The sequence below is a fragment of the Phodopus roborovskii genome, unplaced genomic scaffold, assembly GCF_943737965.1.
Source record: "Phodopus roborovskii unplaced genomic scaffold, PHOROB, whole genome shotgun sequence".
Classification (NCBI taxonomy): Eukaryota; Metazoa; Chordata; class Mammalia; order Rodentia; family Cricetidae; genus Phodopus; species Phodopus roborovskii.
In genome coordinates, this window is record NW_026125888.1 from 71,258 (window position 1) to 98,260 (window position 27,003).

General features: G+C 42.8%; 1 protein-coding gene and 1 pseudogene across 1 annotated transcript; both read right to left on the minus strand.

Moving 5' to 3' along the window:
* Window positions 1-296: 296 nt before the first annotated feature.
* Window positions 297-2,118, minus strand: LOC127217908 (probable bifunctional dTTP/UTP pyrophosphatase/methyltransferase protein). The gene is made up of 6 exons (XM_051178900.1): window positions 2,008-2,118; window positions 1,782-1,913; window positions 1,641-1,724; window positions 1,491-1,555; window positions 1,126-1,350; window positions 297-989 (listed from the first exon to the last, which is right to left on the minus strand). Exons 1-6 carry the CDS (start codon window positions 2,116-2,118, stop codon window positions 809-811), a joined length of 798 nt encoding a protein of 265 aa, XP_051034857.1. The 3' UTR covers window positions 297-808.
* Window positions 2,119-17,094: 14,976 nt separating this feature from the next.
* Window positions 17,095-18,828, minus strand: LOC127217907 (E3 ubiquitin-protein ligase MSL2-like; annotated as a pseudogene).
* Window positions 18,829-27,003: the final 8,175 nt, after the last annotated feature.

The window sequence follows — 27,003 nt, forward strand, 5'->3', positions numbered from 1 at the left end:
GATGCTGAGCAGTAAAAACCTGCCACCATTTAAATATGCAAATGAGGCTACTAAACTGTTATGTAAAGGATGCACTAGTAATTTTGATTATGCAAATAAGCACAGTGCCTGAAAATCTGGAAGTCTGATTGGGGCTTCACATTTGAGTATGTAAATGAGCAAACCCCAGTTTCGGAAATACACTTTAATATGCAAATTTGTGCTGCTTTGCATGCTTTTGCTATGCAAATGAATGCAAGTATTCCCATCTGTTTGGGACTTTGACCTGCAAATACATGCAGGTTAGGTCATTTGGAGGTGTGGCCATGCAAATTAACCCCAGCAGTTTCTGTACTTGATGTCTTCTGAGTCTCCAGGCAGCTCTTGAATATGCAAATCAGAGTGCGGGCAGGGGGTGGGGCCTCCCCTGACCCTGCTCCTGATGTCAAATGTCCATCACAGGCATCTGATGGTGAAGCTGCTCATGCAGGACCCAGTGGGGGCAAGGGCAGGGCCCATGGAGATGGTGAGGGTGGGGCATCAGGAGGGGCAGGGCCACAGGGGCGGGTTTAGGTGTACTCCCCTCGGTGGGCCTGTCCCCTAACCCTGCCTCCACACACCTCACCCCATGTCCTGTGTCCTAGCACTGGGAAGTGATGCACTTGAGGGAACCTTGCTCTGTCAATCAAACACAATGCACCAAGGGCATCATGGGAAATGGGTCACTGCTTCACAAACTCACCAGAAGACCCGCCCCTTCAGTCACTCTCTCACCAGAATTCCCGCCCAGACAGTCACTCACATACTCACTCTCCATCTACAATCCTCATTATTGGGGTGTGGCCGGACGCTGGCTGACAGGGACTTGTGGTCCCACATCCGGGAAGATGGCAGCCAGCTCACGAATGCAGCGGTTGAGTGGAAACCCCACGGCATTGAAGAAATCTCCTTCCACGCGCTCTGCTAGGGCACCACCTCGCGCCTGAAGCCCGTAGGCGCCAGCCTTGTCCCTGGGTGCAAGGCAGGGACGAGGTCACACCAGGTGCCATGCTCAGCCACACCCACGCCCGCCGGGGACAACTCTTCCTTTTCAGGCCTCACTTCCAGGTTTCCTGGCCCCACCCACCCCACCCCGCACCCACTCACAGAGGCTCCCCGCTCTCCACGTATTCGCACAGCAGTGGCTCCGATAGCCGCGAGAATGTCACACGGGTCTCTTCGTGGAACAGTGACAATTCCACTTCTGCTTCTGGGTCCCCTTCCGCCTCTGGGGCCTCTGGGCATGTGGAACTCGGCTCCTGAAGCTGCCTCCGCCACAGTGGCCTCAAGATGGCCACACCGGTGATGACACTGTGCTGCTGGCCACTCAGCCTGGGCGGGGCCAGGGAAGGCGGGACAGGGCGTGGTTGGCAAGGGGCAGGGCTGGGGTGGGCAGAGGCTGGTGCTCCATGCAGAGGCCCCGCCCACTCTGCCCTGGGTGGGTCTGCCCCGCCCCTTCAGGCCCCGCCCACCTGCGCAGCATCCTGTAGGCATCATCCTTGTCCTTTGGCTTCTCCAGGATGACGCCATCCACGGCCTGCAGTGGGCGGAGCCAGACGCCAAGGGGCCGGGTCAGTGAAGGGCAGGGCGGGCAGGGCCGGAAGGAGCAGGGCCTCACTCACCACAATGGTGTCAGCTCCAATAATGACATCAGGAGGGTGCAGGTCCTGCAGAGCAGAGGGCGGGGTGAGGCTTGTGGGCGGGGCCTCGAAAGGAAGGGGTGTGGCCTACCACCTGACCAGAAGGGATGGGGCCATCCTCACCCTGCACAGCCCCGACGCCACCTCCAGAGCCTTCAGCTTTGCTGTCTCCCGGGCATATTCGGGCGGAGCCAGAAATCTCACCTTCTCCAGGGACTCCTGGAAGTGGGAGGGTACGACCTCGAACTGCAGTCCCTGGGGGGGGGTGGTGTGCTGTCAGTCACAGCAGGCCCCACCCCTGGAAGTCACAGCTGACAATCCCAGAGCAGGCCCTGCCCCTGGAAGTCACCATGGAGGACAGGATGTCCCGCCTCCTGGGGGAGCTGCTCGCCAGCACCACCCTCTTCCCCTGCAGCAGCCTGGTGAGTGGAACCAGCTCCATGTTGAAAGGATCGCACATTTCCGGTCTGGGGGGTTCACTTCCGTTCTGGGAGGGACCAGAAATTGTCCACTTCCGGCTTGAGACAACCAATTCCGGTTCCTCTGAGATGATGGGACTTATTTCCTGCCCCTGGGTGTGCAAAAAAGACGGCGGGGTTCAAGATGACCATGGGCTACAGTGTAGGTAAAAGGAAACAGGAAATCCTGCCTACTGCCTGTCTATGTCAGAGCCTTAGCCTCAGGGACCGCAAGTCCCGCCTCCAGCACACACAGGAAGTGATTGAATGAATGAATGATTGTACAATGAATTAATGAGTTAATGACTGAATGGATGAGTAAATGAATGAATGTATGAATGAATGAATGAGCTAATGAATGAATGACTGAAATGACTGAATTACTTCATGAATGACTGACCTTTGACTGAATGAGTGAATGAATGACTGAATGAACTAATTAATGACTGAATCAATGAATGAATGACTACATGAATGAATGATTGAATGAATGACTGAATGAAGAGTGAAGACTGAGAAATGAATTAATGCTGACTGAATGAATGAGTGATTGAATGAATGAGTGGCTGAGTGAATGACTGAATGAATGAGTGAATGAATGACTGAATGACAGGTGTTTGATTGACAGCTGTGTGCCCTACAGGCCACGCCTGTAACTCCTCTGACATCACGGCTCCCGTGACACCGCCCATCCCCTGGGAACCTCTCTAAGTCATTAATTCCTGGTCAAAGCTTCCACGCAGAAGTCCCGCCCCGATTTACCATGTTGCAGGAAGTCCCAACCCGGTTTCCCCGGCAACAGGAACCCTGCTGCCAACCGTGGCATAAACAGGGAAACAGGGAAAACCAGAGGGGTGCACGGACCTAGGGTTGCGATCTCTGTTTCTGCCCTGTTCGCCGCACCCGGAAGTCCCACCTACCGCCTCGATGAGTGACAGGGAATATGCTCTGTGCTGCCTCTTTTGCGGTCGGAATCAGCCGTTTCTGACCTGTTCACTTGGACCTGTTAGTCCCGTCCCTTAAGGCGTTTCCTATCGGGCCCGCAATGTCCGATGCGATCAATTCCCTTCCTGGGCCGAAAGCGGATCCGATTTAATCGCCGCCCGGTGGGCAGGGAATCGCATGCTGCACCATCCGTAAGCGGAAGTAATGTGCCGAAAGCGGAACTCAGGCCGCAGCGCACTCCGTCCTGTTTACTTCACGGGTGGAACTCAAGTTGTGCATCTCTTCGTTGCAACCTTTCCTGGGGACCATTTTGTGTGAAGCTCAAGTCAGTGACTGGAAGCCTGACGTCCTTGGTTCACAAGCGGAAATCGTGTGTCAGTTTGGCCGGGTGGAACTAGAAGCATGTTTTCCATGTGTGTCTTCCGGGGACACTGACAGCCACGAACCGGAAGCTTTAGTTCGTGACCGGAAGGCGGAAGTCCTGAGATCGCAGCCGCTTGTGAGCGGTGCAGGGGACAGTCCCGGAACCGTGTGTTTGAGAAGGAGTTCCTGGGGACAGAGTTGTGAGAGGTGCTCAATGTCTGTAACTCTGTCTGTTCCAGTCACTCTAGGAGGTCTCTCCCCTGGCAGAGCCTCAGTAATGACGGACAAACATCAGGCAGGCGGGCACTCTGGTTGCTCCAGCGGGATAGATGGGTCCAGTATTTTCAAAGCAGGTCCAAGAAATTTTCCGGAGGTGGAGGTGTTTTTTTTTGACCCGCTCTCTGTCCCAGTGCTCAACCAGACCAGTGGAGCAGTGGGCGCAGTAGGACACAGGGTGGGGAAAGTGCGGGTTCTGGGTGGGGTGCTTTGTAGATCAGATTACTAGAACTTTACTCTCTAGAGATAAGATACAGGGCGTGAAAGACAAAAAAGTAAAGTTAGAGAAACGCCCCACTTTAAATGAAGGACATACTAACCTGGAAAGTTAACCCCTAGCAATATCTGTTCCTTGGAATCTGCTAACTTCCCCTCACAAGGACCTGAGAAAACAAGATTCCAAGAATTTACACTGCCCCTCCTTTCTTGTGAGTCAGCAGGTGGTGAATGGGGTCCTTAAGAAGCAAAGAGATAACTGCACCTCCGGTTTGCCCAGACAAGATTAATTAGCACACCCTGAGGCCCTAAGGTCTGTTGACCCTAATAGGGAGACCAGCCTCAAAGGGTCATGTACTCAATGGACAGAGGGTCCCACCCCCTCCCTAAGCTTGGGGGTTTTGCCTTTAAAAACACCTGTGCCCGGTGGAGGGGGGAGATGGCTTCTCACTAGTCTGCATGCTGGAGGGGCCCCTTTGCACAAATGTTTCCTGTTCATTAAAGCCTCTTGCATGTTGCAGCAACTGGACTGGACATTGAGTTCTTGGGGATACTGACGGAAACTGGGAGACTCCTCATTCTGAGGGTCTTACAAAGCTTGAATTCTTGAATAATGCAGATTGTTTAAAACTGCTCACTGAGTAAGATGTGCTGGCTAGCAGTAGTGGTCATACACAAAAATCTTCCTAGCTCCATTCCTCTCTAAATTTTCAACTTTCCATGAAGAATAGTCTTTTTATAATTTTGTGTTTGTTAAGTGGTTTTTATGAGGTTCAGGAATAAAACTCCTACAGTTATAGAGCAATGACCAAGCTTTCTGATGAGAGAAAGAAAATTATCATCTTTTTGATCTGGTACCTGCTTTTATTTCCTGACAGTTGGAAGTTCCTGTACAACCTGTCCAATAACACCTCATTCTACAGACTGGTCAGTGGGTTATGGGTCTGCATGGGGACTAAAACTCAGATGACCAGGTCAGGAGTGGCTTTGGTTTGACAGACAGACACTAACACACTCGAGGATGCTGCTATTTGCAACTGCTGCTATTTTTACTTTAGAGTATTGGGTATTTATACAGAAAGTTCAAGGAACAGATCTTTGGTCGCAATTTACAGACATATTATAAAAATATCAGTAATTCCTTTGAAGCATGAGATCAAAAAAAAACACTTATTTTTGCCTGCTTGTGGTCAGTGTACCAGAGATTTGGTTTACTGAGTTTAGAGAAAAGTAATTGTCTTTTAGCAGTAAACTTTTAACAGCATTGATAAGAACTCTTACATTGATCTACTAATTTTAGAGGATAGTCATAAACTTATAACAATATTGTTAAGAACTCTTGTACTGTTTTCCTTTTACTAAATTCCACAGCAGCTTTGCTGAGGGTTGGCTATTGACACATAGGGTCTTCTAGGGAGAGAATTTCAAAAGCTTAAGTTATATTAATTTATCAGGCCTAGGGCTGACACCTGGAGTCTCAACCTGCACTGTGAGTATTGTAAGTAAGGACACAGAGGACAACATCCATTTACTGATTGTTAAGTCTGTATCTCTTTCAGTTTCTGAAACTATATCTAAGTGTTCTCCAGGCATCTTTGAACTAACAGTGGAGCTACAGGCCAAAACACCCAGGATCAAAAGCATTATTGTTATCATGGCCATAGCACAAAATACGCCCAGCACCCATTCCAATCAACCCACCAAGTAAGAGCCTGCAGGGACCTGGCCATTTTTTCCCAGGAGACATAAACACATGTGGTGTGATGCTCTGGACAGGTAGCCATTCGAGATTCCTCTCAGCCATTGCTACACAGTCCCCACTTGGGCTGTTGTGACAACCTCATTGTGTTTACACTGAGCTCAGTTTAATGCCACAAAACAAACACCACTTTTTGTATCCCCAAATCTCTCTTTGTAGTTAACATTCTGGGCTCTCAGCTTTTTGACAGAAAATTACTCTATGCACATAGTAGTAAGTCTAGTGGGCTGTATAAGCTAGCTAGCCACTTTGTACCCAGGAGGAAGAAGGGGAAAAGCCTATGGAGTGCAGCAAGAGAGCAGCGCCTGCTTTGTAGTCAGTGCCAAGTGCTATACAAATCATGTCACTGCTCATGTTGAAAAGGTCCTTTGTCTGGGGTGTGTCTTTAAGCCCACTGTAACCATCTGGGTGGTGCTCCAGTCACCCACCCTTATCAGCCAATCAGGGCCCTCAGCAACCTGCCAATTGCAGGGCCTTTCCTGTCCCAGGCTTCAGGCTTGGATTGGAGAGAATCTGGCACCACTCATTTTGTGTTCTGTGCTTTGAGCAAGGGAAAACAGAAAGGCACAACATGGTGAGTGATGGGCTACTGTACTCTCAAAAGTGATAAAATAACACATAATTGAGGAAACTCTGTGAAGGAATCAAACACTAAAGCCTTCATATGTACCTTTTAAATCATGAATCACCCTTCACAGAAACCCCATGTATGTGAGCAGTGTGCTGAAGTTGTGCACTTTTCATGTAACAATAAACTCTGAGGGCTAGAGAAAATTCACATGGAAGGGGATGTTTGGTAAGATCTTCAGCCAAAAGATGTTCAGTTACATGAGATCCCAGAGAGAAAAATATCTGATGTGTGTCAACTCTCTGTTCATACTGCCATACTTATCTCCCAAATGGCTGTACGAGTTTGCACTCCCACCAGCACACTAGAGGAGTGTTCCCCTTTCTCCAAATCCACTCCAGCATTAGTTGTCATTGGTGTTTCTAATTTTAGCCATTCTGGCAGGAGTAAGATGATATCTCAAAGTTGTTTTGATTTCCATTTCCCTGATAGCTAAGGATGTGGAGCTCTTTATTAAGTGTCTTTCAGCCTTTTTGATTTCCTCTGTTGAGAATTCTTTCTTCAGTTCTGCACCCCATTTTTTAATAGGGTTATTTGGTGTTTTGTTGGCTAGTTTTTTGAGTTCTTAGTATATTTTGGAGATCAGCTCTTTGTCAAATGTAGGATTGGTAAAAATAATTTCCCAGTCTGTGGGCTACCATTTGGTATTGTCCACTGTGATCTTTGCCTTACATAAGCTTCTCAGTTAGAGCAGGTCCCACTTATTAATTATTGATCTCAGTGTCTGTGCTCCTGGAGTTATGTTCTGGAACTGGTCTCCTATACCAATTTCTTCAAGGGTACCTCCTACATTCTCTTCTTATAGGATCAGTGTGGCTGAATTGATATTGAAGTCTTTCATCAATTTGGACTTAAGTTTTTTTGCATGGTGATATACATGGGTCTAACTGCAGTGTTCTACACACCATCATCCAACTGTGCCAGCATCATTTGTTAAAGATGCTTTCCTCACCACATTGTATTCTTTTAGATGTTTTGTTGAAAATCAGGTGTTCATAGGCGTGTGGGTTAATATCAGGATTTTCAATTCGATTCCAGTGGTCTACCTGTCTATTTTTGTGCCAATACAAAGTTGTTTTTATAACTATAGCTCTTTGATAGAGCATAAACTCAGTGATGGTGATGTCTCTTGAAGTTCTTTTATTGTACAAGGTAGTTTGGGCTAGCCTGGGTCTTTTGTTTTTCCATATAAAGTTGATTATTATCCTTTCAAGGTCAGTGAAGTATTGTGGTGGCATTTTAATGGGGATTGCATTGAATCTGTAGATTGCTTTTGGCAAGATTGCCATTTTTACTGTATATATCTTACCTATCCAAGAGCATGCTTGATCTTTCCATTTCTGGTATCTTCTTTAATTTCTTTCTTTAAAGGCACAAAGTTCTTATTATATAGGTCTATCACTTGTTTGGTAAGTTTTACCCCAAGATTCTTTATGTTGTTTGTGGTTATTGTAAAGTGTGATGTTTCTCTGATTTATTTCTCTGCCTCTATGTCAACTGAATAAAGTAGGGCTACTGATTTTTTTTTTTGGGTTTATATTGTATCCTGCTGATTTGCTGAAAGTATTTATCATCTGTAGGGGTTCCCTTGTAGAGTTTATTGGGTCGCTTATGTGAACTATCATATCACTTGCAAATAGAGACAGGTTGGATCCCCATGATATCATTTGGATCCCCATGATATCATTTTGTTTTCTTATTGCTTTAGCTAGAGATTCTAGTACAATACTGTAGTGATATGGAGAGAGTAAGCAACCTTGTCATGTACCTGATTTTAGAGGAATTGCCTTATAATTCTCTCCATTCAGTTTGATGTTGGCTGTTGCTTTACTTTATATTTCTCTTACTATGTTTAGGTTGCAGAAACACATAGAGAGAGGGTACCTGAACAGGAGAAAGAGCTAATAGGATCCCCAGACTGATAGCTGGGAATCCAACATGGGACTGACTCAGACCCCCTGAATATGGGTCTCAGCTAGAAGGATAGAGCAGTCCAAGGGACCTCAGACAGTGGAACTGGTATGTATTCCTGGTGCACAAAAGCACCTTGTGGACACATTCCCCATGGAGGGATACTCCCTTAAACTAGAGAGAGAAAAGAAGTCCTAGTCCCTACTTCAAATCACTTGACAGATACATGACCCCACCTGGATAGCATTGCCCTACATGTGGAATTTGGGGTGGGGGATGGGAGGCGAGGGTGGTCAGGGTGCATGTGAGGGGGCAGAGAGGATAAGAGTGAAGGAAGAAGAAAGGGAGGGAGAGGGAACTGGGATTGATATGTAATATTAAAAAAATGATAAGATTAACTCAAAAAATCCTTTTATAATAGCCAAAAACACATAAATTATCTTGGGGAAATTCTGGGCAAACAAGTGAATAACCTATATACTAAGAAGTGTGTGTCTTTAAAGAAATAAATTAAAGAAGATTCCAGAAAATGGAAAGATGTTCAATGTTCATATATAGGTAGGATAACCATAGTAAAAATGGCAATCTTTCCAAAAGCAGTCTACAGATTTAATGCAATCCCCATCAAAATCCCATCACAATTCTACAGTGAGATTGAAAGAAATAATAGTCAACTTAATATGGAAAAAGGAAAGACCCAGAATAGACAAGACAACCATGTACAATAAAGGAACATCAGGAGTCATCACCATCATCAACTTCAAGATCTAATATAGAGCTGTAGTCCTGAACGCAGCTTGGTATTGTCCCAAAAATTGACACACAGGTCTATATAATTGAATAGAAAATCCGTATATTAACAAATACACCTCTGAACACCTGATTTTGACAAAGACATTTAAATAATATAATGACAGCAGGAAAGTACCTTCAACAAATTGTGCTGGCACAACTGGATAATGGTGTGTAGAAGACTGCAGATACAACCATGTCAATTGCCATGCCCAAATCTTTAGTCCAAATGGATCAAAGACTTCAACATGAATCCAGCCACACTGAAGGTCTTAGAATAGAAAGTGGGAGGTATCCTTAAAAAAAAATTTTCATGGGTTTGCTCCCTGAACATAACACCAATAGCACAGACATTGAGATTGACAATTAATAATGGTCCTCCTTAAAATGAGAAATTTCTGTAATATAAAGGATACAGTTGACAAGTCCAAATGGAAACTCACAGAATGGGAAATGGTCTTCACAAAACCCCCATTTGACAGAGGGTTGATCTCCAAATTATACAAAGAAATTTTAGAAACCAGTCACCAGAATACCAACTAATCCAATTAAAAATTGAGGTACATACTGAATAGAGAATTCTCACTAGAGGCAAACAGAATGGCTAAGAGACAATTAAGAAAGTGCTCAATATCCTTAGTCATCATAGAAATGCAAATCAAAACAATTCTGATATACCAAATTGTTCCTGTCAGAATGGCTATAATTAGAAACACCAATGACAACTTATGCTGGAGAGGATGTGGAGAAAGGGGAACACTCCTCCATTAATGGTGGGAGTGCAAACATCTACAGCCATTTTGTAGATCAGTGTGGCAGTTCCTCAGGAAAATGGGAATCAGTCCACCACATATACCAGCAATTCCTCTCTCTGGTATATATCCATATGATCCACATCCATGTGGAAATACATAGAAATGGGTTAATAATTAAGACAGAGTTAGGCGATTAGAAACTAGCACCTGGGCAATAGCATTGTATCAAATACAGAGTCTCTGTGCATTATTTGGGGCTGGCTTCTTGGCGGCAGGACAAGACCAGGTGGCGGCGGGCAGAAAAACCCTACTCGTTACAAATGGCGCCCACGTGGCTAATAAGAACTTCCACTTAAAATTTAACAAAAGCTTAAAAAGGGGTTTTACAAACAAAAGAACAGAGACAAGCAAGGTTTTTTGATAGCAGCATTTTTCTTGGTTGGAATCTGCTTTGCAAGAGACAAGCAGATATTTGCGCGGCTCCTTTAAGGGAGGATTCCTGACTCAGCATGAGCGGCAAAAAAACCGCATAGCTTTTAAGAAACTCTGCTAACAATTTATTGGTGTGTATGATAGCTGCCAATGGCAGTGACCACATCTCCAAGCTGGCAGCATGCTTGGAGATGGCAGCGCAGACCAAGGCGGTGAGCACAGCTTTCAGTGCTGGCAGTAAAAGTACCCGCCACCGCCATCTTTGATAAACAGTGGCTGACACAGCTATGATTTTCATTTCAGCAATGTTGTTGTTTACCAGACAAAAGACTTGTGGCCAGAAAAAGATAAAGATTTACAGTAAAGACAGATTCATATGAAGAAAAACCTCTAAAGTTTTACAGTGTGTTTTAAAAAATACATAGGTTTGGGAGAGAAAAAGAAAATGGTTTTAAAAAGACAGGAATTGGGTGTGGTCGCACACACCTTTAATCCCAGCACTTGGTAGACAGAGGCAAGCAGATCTCTGTGATTCCAAGTAAACCTGGTATGCAGAGTGAATTCCAGGACAGATAAGAGTTACACAGAGAAACCCTGTCTCAAAAAATGAATAAATAAAAAGTAAAAGAAACAGAGTAATAATAAAGCCACGCAAAGATGAAAAGCTCAGAGAGAATCTGGTTACTGTATGGTATTACATTGTCTTTGCATTGTTTGACTGCTGAGGAAACAACTGTTAAAACAAATGCTGCTGAATTAATTCAATTTATATATTTTAAAAATGCTTTGACTCCAAAATTTAAGTCTAAGGACAAGTTACTGGGGAAAAGGATTTTTATTTTTGTTTCCACAGAAAATAAAAAGCTGTGGATTCCTTCCAGACTAATGTGGTTTGATCAAGCCAGGCCCCCTGAAACAGAGTCGCTGGTGATCCAACATTCCAAACAGCTTGGACAAAGCAGCCTCGCAGACTACAACCAGGATTTCTGCGTGTTCTTAGGATTCCCCCATGACAGCGCCACCTATCAGCAGGAAGTAGTTTGGAAAGAACGATGCCCAAATTCCCAAATATTGTTTATAAATGTTTGTTTTCATTAAAATGGTGTTAGTTATAAATGGATAATGATCACAACCAATATCTTTTTAAAGGTAAAAAGGGAATTATGGTATAGATATGTATTTTGGAATGGATGTTCATTTATTGATACAATTTAAGGTCAATTTTGTGATATGTATATTTCTCTTGTTTAGGTATTGTGTTTATATAGCTCATTTATGTATAATGTATAATGTAGTACATACAGATTATAGATAATTACCTATGATAGTCAAAGCTTAGAGTTAAGTTAGTTAGGTTTTCAAGATACACAGAGATGTATTTGAGATAGGAATTCTTCAAACCTTTCAAAGACCTACAGAATATGGCATTTAAAATGGTTTAGGGTTTTTCTCGACAATGAGACATAAATGCTCCTGGCAATACCACCTTCGTCAAAAAGGAAGATAAAGATGGACATTGAAGAAACTTGTTATGGAGGTTACTTTCAATATAGCAAGACTAGCCATTTGGACAAGACACTGCTCTTGTCTGGACTGTTTGACTTTGTGCTATATAAACTGGACATGAAGGACCCACAGAAATAGTGATTGCTGATTCAAGATGGACATTGCTATAGAGTTCCTGCTTCATGGAAGAGTCTGCCAGACAGTCTGAAGGACACAGAGAAAAGTGACTGAAGAACTGCCAATACAAGAAGACAGTTTAAAGTTCCCTGCTTTGCTGAAGAGTCTACTAGACACACTATGGCCTATGGGCTGAAGATGGAAAATTACAGAAGAACTTCGGTTGACTAACCAGGCAAGATGTCTCTATCATATCTAGAGTTTATATATTATCCTTCTGTGGTCTTTGATGGAGTTGAAGACAGATAGTTATGGTTAGAGTTTTCCTTAGTTATGCTTAAAGATAAGTTACATATATGACTTTAGACTCACAAATATAGGATAGATGATAGAATACTTTCTTTTAATCTTGCTAAATGTTAATGGACTAAATATTGTTAACTGTGATTCTTATTTGATAACTGTTATGTGATATATTTTGATATGTTAAGCTTAAAACCCTTCTTTTTATTTAGACAGAAAAGAGGAGATGATGGGAGATGTCATTCTGTATATGTTTCTCATACTGTTTAATGAATAAAACACTGTTGGCCAATAGGAAATAAGATAGTTGAGACTAGGAGACAAGGAGGAAAGAGGAAGTAGTAAGGAGGAGTCAGGATGGAGAGCCTGGAGAGAACAGAACCGCCATTCCTCCGCTCTCGGTAAGACCACATGGAAATACATAGAAATGGGTTAATAATTAAGACAGAGCTAGCCGATTAGAAACTAGCACCTGGCCAATAGCATTGTATCAAATACAGAGTCTCTGTGCATTATTTGGGGCTGGCGGCGTGGCAGCAGGACAAGACCAGATGGTGGGCAGAAAAACCCTACTCGTTACAATTAGGTGAAGGCTCCAGGATGGCATATAAGGTAGTCATTAATCTCATTATCTTGGAAGGGGATTAATGATAGCCTCTCCACTGTTGATTGCAATATTTGTTGTTTTCATCATTGTTGGTCTCAGGGCATTTTCCCAGTGCCAGATTTCTCCTTAAGTCTATAATGGCTCCCTCTTTTAGGGTATCTCTTTTCTTCTTCGGAAATATTCTTTCCCTGTCCTCAACTTCCTATTCCTTCTTGACCACATTAACAGGAAAGAACACCAGGATACACTACACAACAAGAGGTGTCATCTGCTCTGTGTCCAATAGATGCTTATCCATGTCTTTATGAGGTGAGTAACCATCATTGAACATGTTGTGTGCCAAATCAAAACAACTTCACACATCAGATCTCAATAGATGGTGAATGCAGCAGAAACTGGAACTTCCCTAGCAGAAATTTTCTTGAAATTTGCCCTGACAAACCAGCAAGTTTTTGAAATCACAGGGTTATCTCTACACCTAGTCAGTCCTTGTTAACTTGGGCCATGCATTTTCAAGGAACTGACTAGACTTCCCTTCAACAGAATGTTTGTCTTCCCCATAAAGTTAATAGAAAGAAATACATGAAAATTCAAACACAGTTTCCATTTACATGCAAAATAATATTCTAAAGAAAATATTCCAAGATTTACACCCACCTAAATGCACAAGGTTCATCAAAGGCATTTTATTAAGTCCTTGATAAAGAAGCCTTCCTTATGAACAGCACCCTTCAAAAGCAAAAATACAAAAAAGGAAAAAAAAGACAAAGAAAAAAGGGAGCATATTCAATGTAATGACTGTGGCAAATAAACAGGAAAAAAAAATCAAATAAATCATCAATGGCTATAAATATAATGTACAAATCTGGGAACATTTAGGGCATTATTCCAAAATTATTCTAAGTATAACCCAATTTTTAAATAATTTTATATTTTATAAAATATGTTATGAACTATATAAATTCAATTATGTTCAGAATAAAACGACCCTTCACTTTATTTAACAAATAGAACATTGCTCAAATGAAAGGACTTAAAATTTTTTCATAGAAGTGAGTCAGAAATTAGAAAGGGGGCTGAACTCAAATATTTAAAGTATAAACTGCTTAACATTAGTGGTAAGACAGAATTTATTTGTTCACTTTTTAAAGACATCTTTCTTTTAAAAGACAGATTTTTTTTATAATTTTTTTTAATTTTATTTAATTTTATATAACAGTCCAATTAAATGAAAACAAACATTTATACACAATATTTGGGAATTTGGGCGTCGTTATTTCCAAAATACTTCCTGCTAGTAAGGGGCGCTGTCTTGGGGGATTCGAAGAAGATTCAGATATCCTGGCTGTAGTCTGTAGGGCTGTTTTGTCCAGCTGTTTTGAATGTAGGATCAGCTTGTACTCTGTTTCAGGCGGTCTGGCGTGATCAAACCACATTAGGCTGAAAGGAATCCACATCTTTTCATTTTCTGTGGAAACAAAAATAGAAATCATTTTCCCCAGTAACTTGTCCATCAACTTAAATTTTGGAGTCAAAGCATTTTTATTATTTTACATGTCGATCCCAGTTCCCTCTCCCTCCATCGCTCCCTCCCCCCAGCCCTCCCTCCCTCCTTCCCTCCCTTTTTACCCTCTCTGCCCTCTCACATGCACTCTAAACACCCTCCCCTCCAATCCCCCCCACCCCAATTCCATATGTAGGGGAGTGCCATCCAGTTGGGGTCATGTAGATCTGACAGGTCTTGGGAAGTAGGGACTAGGACTTCTCTCCTGTCTCTAGTTTAAGGCAGTTATCCCTCCATGGGGGATATGTTCGCAAAGTTCTTTTGTGAACCAGGGATACTTCCTGGCTCCACTCTCTGAGGTCTCTTTGACTGCTCAGTCCTTCTGGCTGAGACCCATAATCAGGGGGGCCTGAGTCAGTCCCATGCTGGCTTCCCAGCTATCAGTCTAGTGGCCATTAGCTCCTCCTTGTTGAGGTAAGCTGTCTCTATGTGTTTCTGCAGCATGGTCTTGTCCTCTCCATCTGCATCTCGGTTCTAGTTTGACTCAGTGTTTATGTATGGGTGTTTCATCCTGTTTTCAACAGGCATTAGTTGAGGGCGCCCTGGAGAAGTTAGTTGTTGATCTCACTCTCTGGGAAGGGCATTTATGATAGCCTTTCCCCGTAAGCTCAACTTGTTAGTTGGGAGCAGTCTTATACTTCTCTCGACCTTTCTTTGTGTTCAATTTTATCTTCAAACCAATATTGGCTCCCTCTTTTATGTTCTCTCTCTCTGTCTCTGTCTGTCTCTCTCTTTTTCCTATCTTCTATTCCTAACCAGGCTCAATATTCCTGGTCGCACATGTTTTCCTTTCCTCCCCCTCATTTTCTTCTACTTCTCTCTCCATTCGCTGTCCTCCCCCACTTCACCTGAGCTCTGGGGGACTTGTCCCTTCCCAGTTCTGTGAGGGACTTTATGTGAATCTCTTAGAATAATCCTGCCATTCTTGCAGGGTTAAGATGGTATCTCAAAGTTGTTTTGGTTTGCATTTCCCTGATAGCTAAGGATGTGGAGCATTTTCTTAAGTGTCTTTCAGCCTTTTTGATTTCCTCCATTGAGAATTCTTTCTTCAGTTCTGCACCCCATTTTTTAATAGGGTTATTTGGTGTTTTGTTGACTAGTTTCTTGAGTTCTTTGTATATTTTGGAGATCAGCCCTTTGTCGGATATAGGATTGGTGAAAATCTTTTCCCAGTCTGTGGGCTGCCGTTTGGTCTGGGTGTGTCCTTTGCCTTACAGAAGCTTCTAAGTTTGAAGAGGTCCCATTTATTAATTGTTTCTTTCAGTGTCTGTGCCCCTGGAGTTATATTCAAGAAGTGTTCTCCTATACCAATTTGTTCAAGGGTACCTCCTACTTTCTCTTCTAAGAGGTTCAATATGGCTGGATTGATGTTGAGGTCTTTGATCCATTTGGACTTGAGTTTTGTGCTTGGCAACAGACATGGGTCTATCTGCAGTCTTCTACACACCCTCATCCTTTTGTGCCAGCACCATTTGTTGAAGATGCTGTCTTTGCCCCATTGTATAATTTTAGCTGTTTTGTCGAAAATCAGGTGTTCATAGGTGTGTGGATTAATATCAGGATTTTCAATTCGATTCCATTGGTCTTCCTGTCTATTTTTATGCCAATACCAAGCTGTTTTCAGAACTATAGCTCTGTAGTAGAACTTAAAGTCAGGAATGGTGATGCCTCCTGAAGTTCTTTTATTGTAAAGGGTTGTTTTGGCTATCCTGGGTCTTTTGTTTTTCCATATAATGTTGATTATTATCCTTTCAAGGTCGGTGAAGAATTGTGGTGGGATTTTAATGGGGATTGCATTGAATCTGTAGATTGCTTTTGGTGAGATTGCCATTTTTACTATGTTTATTCTACCTAACCAAGAGCATGGGAGGTCTTTCCATTTTCTGGTATCTTCTTTAATTTCTTTCTTTAGAGTCACAAAGTTCTTATTATATAGGTCTTTTACTTGTTTGGTAAGCATTACACCAAGATAGTTTATGTTGCTTGTGGCTATTGTAAAGGGTGATGTTTCTCTGATTTCTTTCTCTGTCTCTTTGTCGTCTGAAAAAAATAGGGCTACTGATTTTTTTGAGTTTATCTTGTATCCTGCTAGTTTGATCAAGGTGTTTATCAACTGTAGGACTTCCCTGGTAGAGTTTATTGGGTCTTTAGAGTCACAAAATTCTTATTATATAGGTAAAAGACAGATTTCTTAAGACATCCTAATGAGTGGGAAATTTTCTTTCATAATACTGCTGATGCTGCTGATTTAAGAACTGCTTCATACAAGCCAGTAGCCAATTTTCATGATCATAATCGGTATTATGTCAGTGCAAAAGTTGAGCTGAACACGTCAAATTTTCAACAGGAGAAAGTTCTCTGTGGCATCAGAAATCAGAAGGCTGTGCCTGATAAACTAATCACTATTAAAAAAAAAAAAAAAAAAAAAACTAGCACAATCCTAATGAACTTACTTGATGCTACTTCCTTACATTTAATCATCAACTTTGATTATGCACAAAGCATGATCAAAAACAATGAGGTTATTTTCCTTGCCAAAGTTCATTTTGTATAAATCAGTTGCATCTTGTATCAGCATTTGTTCTCAAACTCTCAGGTTCTGTAAGAACTAAGAACATATAATTGTAGGGTACCCCTCCATTATCTGCACACTGTTTCCACGACACTAACACATATAACTTAGCAATGAAAACACATGATACAAGTGATCTATATGCAGGAATTCCGGCAAGTTAAACCAACAGAATAGCTGCCATAAAACTGTAGCTATTTCCTACCAAGGGTAGGCTTCAAGACCCATTGAGTTAACATTCAAATCTCATATCCATAGCTTCATTCAAACTTTTGTTATCATTTGTACTGGCAGCTAAAGATGTCATTACTGGGGACCCAGTGACATTGATAACACTGGTACTGGTACTTGTGTTGCGCACAGCATTGCTGGTCACATTAACACCCAATGTGAGTCTGCTCTGCTCCAAGGCCTTCACTTGCACAGCAAATGCCTCCAGCTTCTTCTCCCCATTGGCCGGGTAGGAGTTCTGGCAGCCTTCAGCATCTGCAATGAATACAGGCTTTCTGGTTAGAGTAACAATGTCAGTACTGGCTGCTGCATGTAAGATTACCTGGATTTTGCATAGCATGCCCACATTTACATCCTTTCTTTCCCTGGGGCTTTTTGCACACAGACTTGGTAGGACTTCCTGGCATAACATGATGACTAAGAATCTTTGCCTTTCCTGCCTAGTCTTTTTAAAGAATACCTGGCTTGGATTTAGAGTGGGATTTCTTGGATCCATGTTCATGACAATTTTTCATGCTTTTAGTAGATAAAAGTACAGTTTTGGTGGTCTTGGGTGTTGTACCTCAATTGGAAACAGTAGCTATAGGTTGAAGGAAGATTTTCCTTTCATGCTTTACTGTCTCAGGAGCAGATGCCCCAAGGGTTGTGCCTCTGATTATGGTAGAAATTGGAAGTGGCTTAACTTTTTCACTGTATCTTTCATATCTGGTTCTTTTTTGATTCAACTTTGCTACCTTTGGAGTTGCTGCTGTACATGATAACACATGGGGTATAGGGCTGGTAGACATAAAAATATTATGGCTAAGAGACTTGGAAGAAAGCTGCAAAAAAGGTTCACTGGATACAGTGGCTTCCAAATTTGGATGCAAATTAGGACATCCAACCTCTGTATTTGAAACAGTTTCTAAACTGCGGATTACTTTCTCATCACTCAGCAAAAGAGAGTCACCAGGTTTTGGCTCTTCACAGAAACTCCAGATATCAATACTTGTGGAGCACAAATCAGTGGCTACCGTGTCACAGACAGGTGACAGGCTCTCATACAGATCCTCAGTTTTTATATCAACAGTATTATACATGTCGATCATATTTGGATGTTCGGGTGAGGGGATATTTATACCAAATCTATCTATTGAAGCCCTTTGTAAGTAGGCAAACCATTGACAACAGTACTGCCAATAGCAATGCTGAGGGCACTTTCAGACTTTGGAGATAAATTAGCATGGGGATCTGCTATGGGTTCTGAGGTTGAAGGTAAAGGGGACTGTGTCAAACACAGAGTGAAGGATGAGTCTGAAGGTTTCTCTATGTCCTCACAAAACAATGATCCTTCATTGAGTAAAGCTAAAATATCAAAAGAACAATCAATTGTTTGTCTTATGTCCTGTGCCAGTCTTGTCTGGGTTATATATTCACATAGTTTCTTGTAGCAGTTTACCAGGATGCTTAACTGCTTGTTTCCCTCAAAGTGCTCATAATCTATGCACTAGCTACATGAAGTTTTCATTATCATTTTCTTGCCTTTACATGTTTTGCAGACATATTGTTGACAGGTGGATTTGGTGGGTGCAATAGGATCTTGTAGCAAATGTCCACAAACACAGGAAGAGAGAGACTGTCGCAAGTAAGGAAGGATCCTGATAATCTCTTGAAATGCCTTGGGGTCTCCAGGGTCATGGTTGAACATTAGGCGATTGGTGGAAATGTAGAGAGCAGTAGCATTCATGGGGTTCATTACAAACCCTTGGACACAAATGGCTCTCAGTTGAAAAGAAATTCCAGATGCAAGTTTCTAAGCAGCCAGGGAACGATTGTGAGTTTACAACTATTAGGAGAAATCTGAGCAGAACCACTGGCCAAAGCAGCAACCAAAATCCATCAAGTGTGTGAAGCTAAAGCATCCTCCCACACATGGGGCCTCAGTGCCCCTCCTCTGTCCCTTAGTCGAGCAGAACAAAGAGAGAGGAAACTAGTGAGCAATCAGCTATGGAGTTCAACCAAGGTAGCCACAGATTGTATGATCTGGCCTGGAATGGCACTTGGTTTAGCCCTGCAACTCTCCTGGTGGCCTGGGCTCGAGCAGCATATCTGGCCACAGAGGCACCATTGGATGGAGCTGTAAGCAACGGTATGGACCAGATAATTTCCAGGAGCACCCGTATCTCCAGCCATGGGCCCTTACTCCATTGCAGCACCTTCACAGAGGCAGTGGTATGACAAGGACTACCATGCAGGAGTCTAGTGCCAGGAGTTTAGGCAGTGGTGGGTGTGTCTGCTGTAATCTTGCAATGCTAGATATGGGGTCCATTCTGTGCCTCATGCAGCAGGAAGGAGGCCCCTACCAAAAAAGGGAGACCCAGGAGGAAATGTGCAAGCCCAAGGTTTTATGAGTGGGCAGAAAACAGGCCCAGCAAAGCAGTGGCTGCACCACTCATTCCTAGGTTGCAAACTCAGAATCACCAGCACTAGTGCAGGCCACTCACAGCCCCAGCCCACTCACAGCCCTGCCATCTTTTCAGCACAGCACTGATGACTCATCCCAGCTCTACTGCCACTGCCACTGTCTGTTGAGCCATGGCTTAGGCGAGTTCACCACACCATGCCACCACCACAGCCCAGCAAACAGGCCTTCTGCAGTCCCCTCCCTTGGGCCTGGCTGCCCTCACCTTCACTTCATGCACAGCTCTACTTCATTTGGGCACATACTGCTCTGTTTGTGATGGATGGTGCAGTGCTTCAGGCCCACCTGGTATCCTAGAACAGAGCATGCTCAGTTCAAGACTCAAGCTCACTCTGCTCTTCCCCAGGTGCTCTCAAATACTCTCTCTCCTAGGTTGTATGGGTTTTGGTTGATTAGTAAGAAGTTACATTGTCCCTTTGCTTGGGCTGTCCCTGTAGTGCACTGTGGTGTAGGGCCCAGGGTCCCAGGGGGCCTCCCCATGTCTCGCCACCTTGATATCATTAACTCAAGGGGCAGAGACACTGTCATCCTTGAGACTCTGATGTGGCTATCCCTAGCTAGCATGTGCACAGCATGTTTTCAATCCCTCCACACCACCCCTCCAGCTTCCTTTCCATCCGCTTCCCCTTTCACCTGATTTGTCTCTAAAAGCCCCCTCCATGCCCTCCTGGAGCTACCGACTGGCTCATGTCATGTGCAACACACCCCCTCACCTCTCGTTAATATAGCCTTTCACCATTAATAGTGCACTTTGACAGTCCATTTAGAAAACCCTACAAACACATTAGCCCATGCACACTATCCCCGCCTGCCTCGTTGCGACCCCTTCCCCCACGCACAACCCGCCCAAATAAAAATGAGCACACTATGCATGACCTGATCTCCACTTCTGGCTCCTTGAACAGGGCATGCTCACTGCAATTGTCAAGCTCTCTCTGCTCCTCCCACACATGCTCTCAAATTCTCTCTCCAAGGTTGTGTGGGCTTTGGTGGATTGGATAGAAGGCACATTGTCCCTTCTCTTGGGCTGTCCCTGTAGTGCACTGTGGTGCAGGGCCTGGGGTCCCAGCCAGGCCCCACTGCTGTGGGAGAGAGGAACCTCTGGATAATAGACCAATAGAGTCTAACACAATTGAGGCAGTCATCAAAACCCACCCAACCAAAAAAAGCCCTGGGCAAGATGGCTGCAGTGCAGACTTCTACCAGAAATCCAAAGAGCGAATACCAATATTCCTCAATAGTTCCACACAATAGGAACAGAAGGCTCATTACCAAATTCTATGAGGCCACAAGTACCTAGGTACCCAAGACACAAAAAGATACAAATAAGGAAGAGAACTACAGACTAATATCCCTCATGAACACGAATGAAAAACTCCTCAATAAAATACTAGCAAATCAAATCCAGGCACACGTCAGGGAAATCATCCACAATGACAAAGGTGGCTTCATCCCTGCATTGCAGGGATGGTTTATCATGTCACGCCCAACCTCAATCAACAAGGAAGACACAACTCAGGGGAGATCTTCTTCTAGTAGTTTAATCATGTTCCTTGAACATGCTTCTTCTAACTCCGGTGAAACAGAGTTAAACCCCCTTGCGCTAAACAACTCTAGTGACCAATGTGGACCCTGCAGATAGGCTGCTCTTATAGGGAAGCAGGCAAGCTGAGCAGGCTTAGCCAAATAAGGACTTGTTTATGACAGAGAGTGCTCACCATCTGGAAGGTGGAAGGGGGAAGCCAGCGCCCTCTTTAAGGCGTGGCACTTCACAGCTCTCTACATTATCATTTGAAAATCTATCAATGTGATCAACCACATAAACAAACTGAAAAAGAAAAACCACATGATCATCTTACTGGATGCTGAAAAAGCCTTTGACACAATTCAACCCCATTTCATGATAAAGGTCTTGGAGAGACAGGAATAAACAAGTAAACCAACAGCCAACATCAAACAGAATGCAGAGAAACTTAAGGTGATTCCTCTAAAATCAGGAACAAGATGAGTCTGTTCTCTGTACATAGCTCTTCAATAATGTACTTGAAGTTCTTGCAAAAGGAGTCAAACAACAATAGGAGATCAACAGGATGCAAATTGAAAAGTAAGAAGTCAAACTATCACTATTTGCACATGATATGACAGTTTACATAAAGGACACAAAAAGCTCTACCAGGGAACTGCTACAGCTGACATAAACATTCAGCAAACTAGCAGGATACAAGAGAAGGTCAAAAAACTCAGTAGCCCTACAATATACAGATGACAAAGGAACGCAGAAAGAAATCAGAGAAATATTACCCATTACAATAGCCACAAAAACCATAAATTATCTTTAATGCTTACCAAACATGTGAAAGATTTATATAGCAAGAACATTGGGTCTTTAAAGATGTAAATTAAAGAAGATACCATAAAACAGAAAGATCTACCATGCTCATGGATAGGTAGGATAAATATAGTAAAGATAGAAATCTTGCCAAAAGAAATCTAAAAATTCATTGCAATCCCCATCAAATCCCATCACAATTCTCCACTTACCTTGAAAGTATAATAACCTGTATTGAATGGAAAAACAAAAGACTGAGAATAGCCAAAACAAACAGGTACAATAAAAAAAAATTCATGATGCATCACCATCCTCAACTTCAAACTGTACTATAGAACTATAGTTCTGAAAACAGCTTTGTATTGACACATAGGTAGACAAAAAGAATTAAATCAAAAACCCTGATAATAACCCACCCACCTATGATCATCTGAGTTTTGACAAAACAAAACAGCTAAAACTATACAATGGGAGGAGGAACTCATCTTTAACAAATGTTGCTGGCATAACTGGCTGTTGGTGTGTATATAAGACTGCAGAAAGACTGAGAAGATTATGTAAGGCAAAGGACACAGTTGATGAGACCACACAGCAACCCACAGAGTGGGAAATGGTCTTCTATTACCATATATATGACAGAGGGACGATCTCAAACATATACAGAGAAAACACGAAGTTAGTCACCAAAACACCAAATCGCCTTATTAAAAAAAAAAAAAAAAAAAAATGGGGTATAGAACTGAATAAAGAATTCTCAATAGAGGAAATAGAAAAGGCTGAAAGACACTTAAGACAGTGCTCATCATCCTTAGCTATCAGGGAAATGCAAATAAAAACAACTCTTAGATAATGTCTTATTCCTGGTAGAATTGCTAAAATAATTAACACCAATGACAACTTATGATGGAGAGGATGTGGAGAAAGGGGAACCCTCCTCAAATGCTGTTGGGATTTCAAATTTGTACTGCCATTTTGGAGATAATTATGGTGGTTGCTCAGCAAAATCAAAATCAGTAAATTACTGGATCGGGCAATCCCACTCTTTGGCATATATCTAAATGAACAACATCCATACAACAAAAAGATCTGTTCAACTATGTTTGTAGCAAGAACCTGAAAACAACCTAGATGCCCCTCAAGCAATCTACAAATTCAATGCAGTCACCATTAAAATCCCACTCAATTCTTCACTGACCTTGAAAGGATAATAATCAACTTTATTTGGAAAAACAAAAGACCCAGGATAGCCAAAACAACCCTTTACAATAAAAGAACTTCAGGAGGCATCATCATTCCTGACTTTAAGCTCTACTACAGAGCTATAGTTCTGAAAACAGCCTGGTATTGGCAAAAAATAGACAGGTAGACCAATGGAATCAAAATGAAAATCCTGATATTAACCCACACACCTATGAACACCTGATTTTCGACAAAACAGCTAAAATTATACAATGGGGGCAAGGACAGCATATTCAACACATGGTGCTGCAACAATTGGATGACGGTGTGTAGAAGACTACAGAGATTCCTATAAGGTCCCTCACACATGGGGGAAAGGAGAAGATCCCCAGAGCACATGGGAAATGGGGGGGGGGGGCAGTGAATGGAGAAAGAAATAGGAGAAAGTGAAAGGGAAGAGAGGAAAGCATGTGTGACAAGGAAGATTCAGTCTGCATAGGAATAAAGACAGAAGAGAGAGAGAGAGAGAAAGAGAGAGAGAGAGAGGCAGTGAGACAGAGAGACAGACGGAACATAAAAGAGGGAGCCATTATTGGTTTGAAGAGAAAACTGAACCAAAATAAAGTTCTAGAGACCTACAAGACTGATTCCAACTAATAATTAGAGCAACCTTGAAAAGGCTACCATAAATGTCCTTCCCTAATAGTGCGATCAACAACTGACTTATCCACCATCATGGAGTCCTGATCTAGTCCCTGTTTGAAACAGAATAAAACACCCATAACTAAACAGTGAGTCATACTAGAATCCAGATGCAGAGAGTGACAACAAGAGCAGATTGCACAAACACCTAGAGACAGCTGACCTGAACTAGGAGGAGCTAATTGCCCCCCCCCAGATATACAGCTGGGAATACAGCATGGGACTGACTCAGAACCCACTAAATATGGATCTCAGCTAGAAGGACTGAGCAGTCTAAGGGACCTGATAGAGTGGGCCCGGGATGTATTCATGGTGCACAAAATGACCTTGCAGACATCCCACATGGAGCGATATGGCCTTAACCTAGAGAGAGAAGTCCTAGTCCCTACTTCAAATTACTTGACAGATCTACATGACCCCACCTGGATAGCATAGCCCTACCTGTGGAATGTGTATTGTGGGATGGGAGGGGAGGGAGGTCAGTGTACAAGTGAGGGAGGGGAGTGTCAGTGGGAGGGAGGGAGTGGGAACTGGGATCAACATGTTAAAAAAAAAAAAAAAATATATATATATATATATATATATATATATATATATATATAGCCTCAAAATACGTTAGGCTCTAAGGCACTGTTACCTGACATTTCCCTCAATTGTTGCCCTTGAGATGTTACATTTCTATTGACTAAAATTATTGCCTGCCCTTGTCATATATTCCCCCCACAAAAAACTGCAACCAACTTAAAGGGAAATGATATTTGATCAAGATTGCTCTAAAAAAAGGGAAGCAGCTTACTTTGAGAATACAATATTTATCGTCCTTATTTGTTACATTCTATAAATGGTTGAGTATCTGTAGAAAAAATGTTTTAGGCTGGGGGGCTTCACTGCAAGTTGCCCGTCATGGGGGTACCTCATTTCTGCAGCATCTGTTAACAGACCTCATGATTATTGGGAGAGCCATGGGCCAGACTGTGTTTCTTTTGTGAAAAGAACTGTCAGACCATGCATAGCACAAGAATCCCTACCCCAACCACTACTGGCTCCAACTTGCTGAGAGACAATGTGCCATTCAAAATCTGTGACCAACCTCCAATCTGGGCCATGGCATTCCACTGCCATCTGCTGAAATAGGAGTAATTCAGGTCTTCTTGACCTCTACTCTCTGGTCAGCCAAAACACTGGTAAAATTTACAAAAGAAAAGGCCCTGCCAGCATTGAGGCTGTTGACCCCTACAGAGCATTTGCATTTCAATCAAGGTGAAACAAGAGGAATGACAGAATGAAAGCAGGAGGCCTGCTATACCACCCAAAACCCCTAATTGTTCCTGAAGTGAGGCAGTTTGCTGATTTAAGTCAGAGTCAAAACTGAATATGAGAGTCCAAATCCAATAAGAGCATTCAAGCAGGGCATTCTCTGCAGTTAGGGCTTCACTGATTCTGCCCCCCAGCTGGTTAACAGTCTCTACATTGGCAGCGAACTGAGCAACAGCAATCCCTGCAATGACAGCGACAGTCACCTACACAGCAATGACAGGAATGATGGCAGCAGTGAAATCAAAGTCCCCTCTTGGCTGTAGAGGATAATTTCTTCTCCCCCCCCCCAAGTCGGTCTTCCGTTATCATTGGGGCGAGGTCAAGAAGTGGAACTACCAGGGCACTGGTGTCTCACTGGGACCATAAATTGCTCAGGAAGAAGGTTGTGGAAGAACTATTGAAAGATTTTTCCATCCCCAAGGATCCTTTAAAGGTGGAGCACAGTGTCTCCAAGGCAAGTGCCTATGCAAGTCATAACTTCCTGGGGAGCTTCCAGCATAGGGGCCCTGATATAGGTGCCACATAGCAGCCTCTTCCTGTTCCTGCTGGAAGTTTATGTTATAGGACCTCTCTGAGTCCCCAGCAATTGCTCATGCTGGCATTGGGGTGAAAATCATCAAGGGAGGCATTACTCAAAGCTATGCATAAAAACAAGAATCACCCATTGGGCAATTGAGAAAAATTAAGCACCCTCTGGAAGCCAAGGCTCCCCTGAGTCAGGAAGGTCAAATTACTCAGTAATGAAGTTTCTATTGGCACATTGGCAACCAGTAGTCACAGGGTATGTTCTCTCCTGACTAACTGGCATCAGGATGTGGGCTTCCTCACCAAGGCCCAAACCACTTGTTCCTACATGGGCCAGGGATTCCAGTACAGCAGGATTAGGTTCCTGATTAGGATCCACAAGACGAACATGTTGTTCTGGTATCCAAATAGGTTTCTCTGTTTCTGGGGGAAAAACACAAACAGCCCCTCAGGCCCTAGCTAATAGTGGGGGTGGGCGGTTGCCATTGTCGTGTAATTATGTCTTTCCATCTGACCCATCCCAATGTTTGGGAGGGTTTGTTCCAATGTTTCTCCATGGCAGGCAAGTTATTTTTATCTACAGTCAAAAAATTTAAATTAAAAAGTATAGTGGATAATTGACAATTGAGGAAGAGCCTATATTCCCCCCTTTTTATTTTATTAAAATATTGTTTAAGTGTGGCATAAGTGTGTTTCACGATGGCTTGTCCCATAGAGTAGTGTGGGATGTCAAATGCATGATTGATATGATGTTCCTTGCAAAAGGCCAAGAAGTGATGACTAGCATATGTGGGGCCATTGTCTGTTTTTAAGATATCAGGAACACCATATAGGCAAAGGCCTGTAAACAATGAGACATGACATCTTTAATCTTTTCTCCCCAGGTTAGAGATGCAAAAAACCACCTTAAAATATGTATCCACAGAAACTTGCATATATTTTAATTTTCTAGCTTAAGGCAGGTGAGTGACATCCATTTGCCAAATATTGTATGTATTCTCATGCAGCAGGCATTAAGGAATGAGGAGAAGTGGGATCAGAATCTCCTTGTAAAATATCAGATAAGGGTCTAAGCTGTCCATTGGTTAGGGCCAAACTAGATTAAACCCAATTTGTATCTACCAATAATTTTTGAAAATCATTAGTTTTGGTCAGTTTATCCAGGCTTAAAGTAATCTTTTGAGGACTGATACCAGAATATAGCAATTGGTGACCCAGGTATTGATAGGGAAATTCTTGTTGCACAATTTCTGGGGCTATTCTTAAGCCAGCTAGTTGAAGATTATGTTGTATTTCTCCAAAAGCCTCTTTCATTTCCTTAGAATCCGGGCTGGCTAAAAGAATATCATCAATAAAATGTAAAATATACAGGGATTGAAATTTCTCTGTAATGGAGG

Excerpts from the sequence above, each read along its gene's own strand:
- LOC127217908 (XM_051178900.1), bottom strand. The coding sequence starts at position 2,118 with ATGTGCGATCCTTTCAACATGGAGCTGGTTCCACTCACCAGGCTGCTG. Across the intron at positions 1,914-2,007 it reads GGGACATCCTGTCCTCCATG|GGACTGCAGTTCGAGGTCGT; the intron begins GTGACTTCCAGG and ends ACCCCCCCCCAG. Across the intron at positions 1,725-1,781 it reads TGGCGTCGGGGCTGTGCAGG|GCCCCGCCCACAAGCCTCAC; the intron begins GTGAGGATGGCC and ends CTTCCTTTCGAG.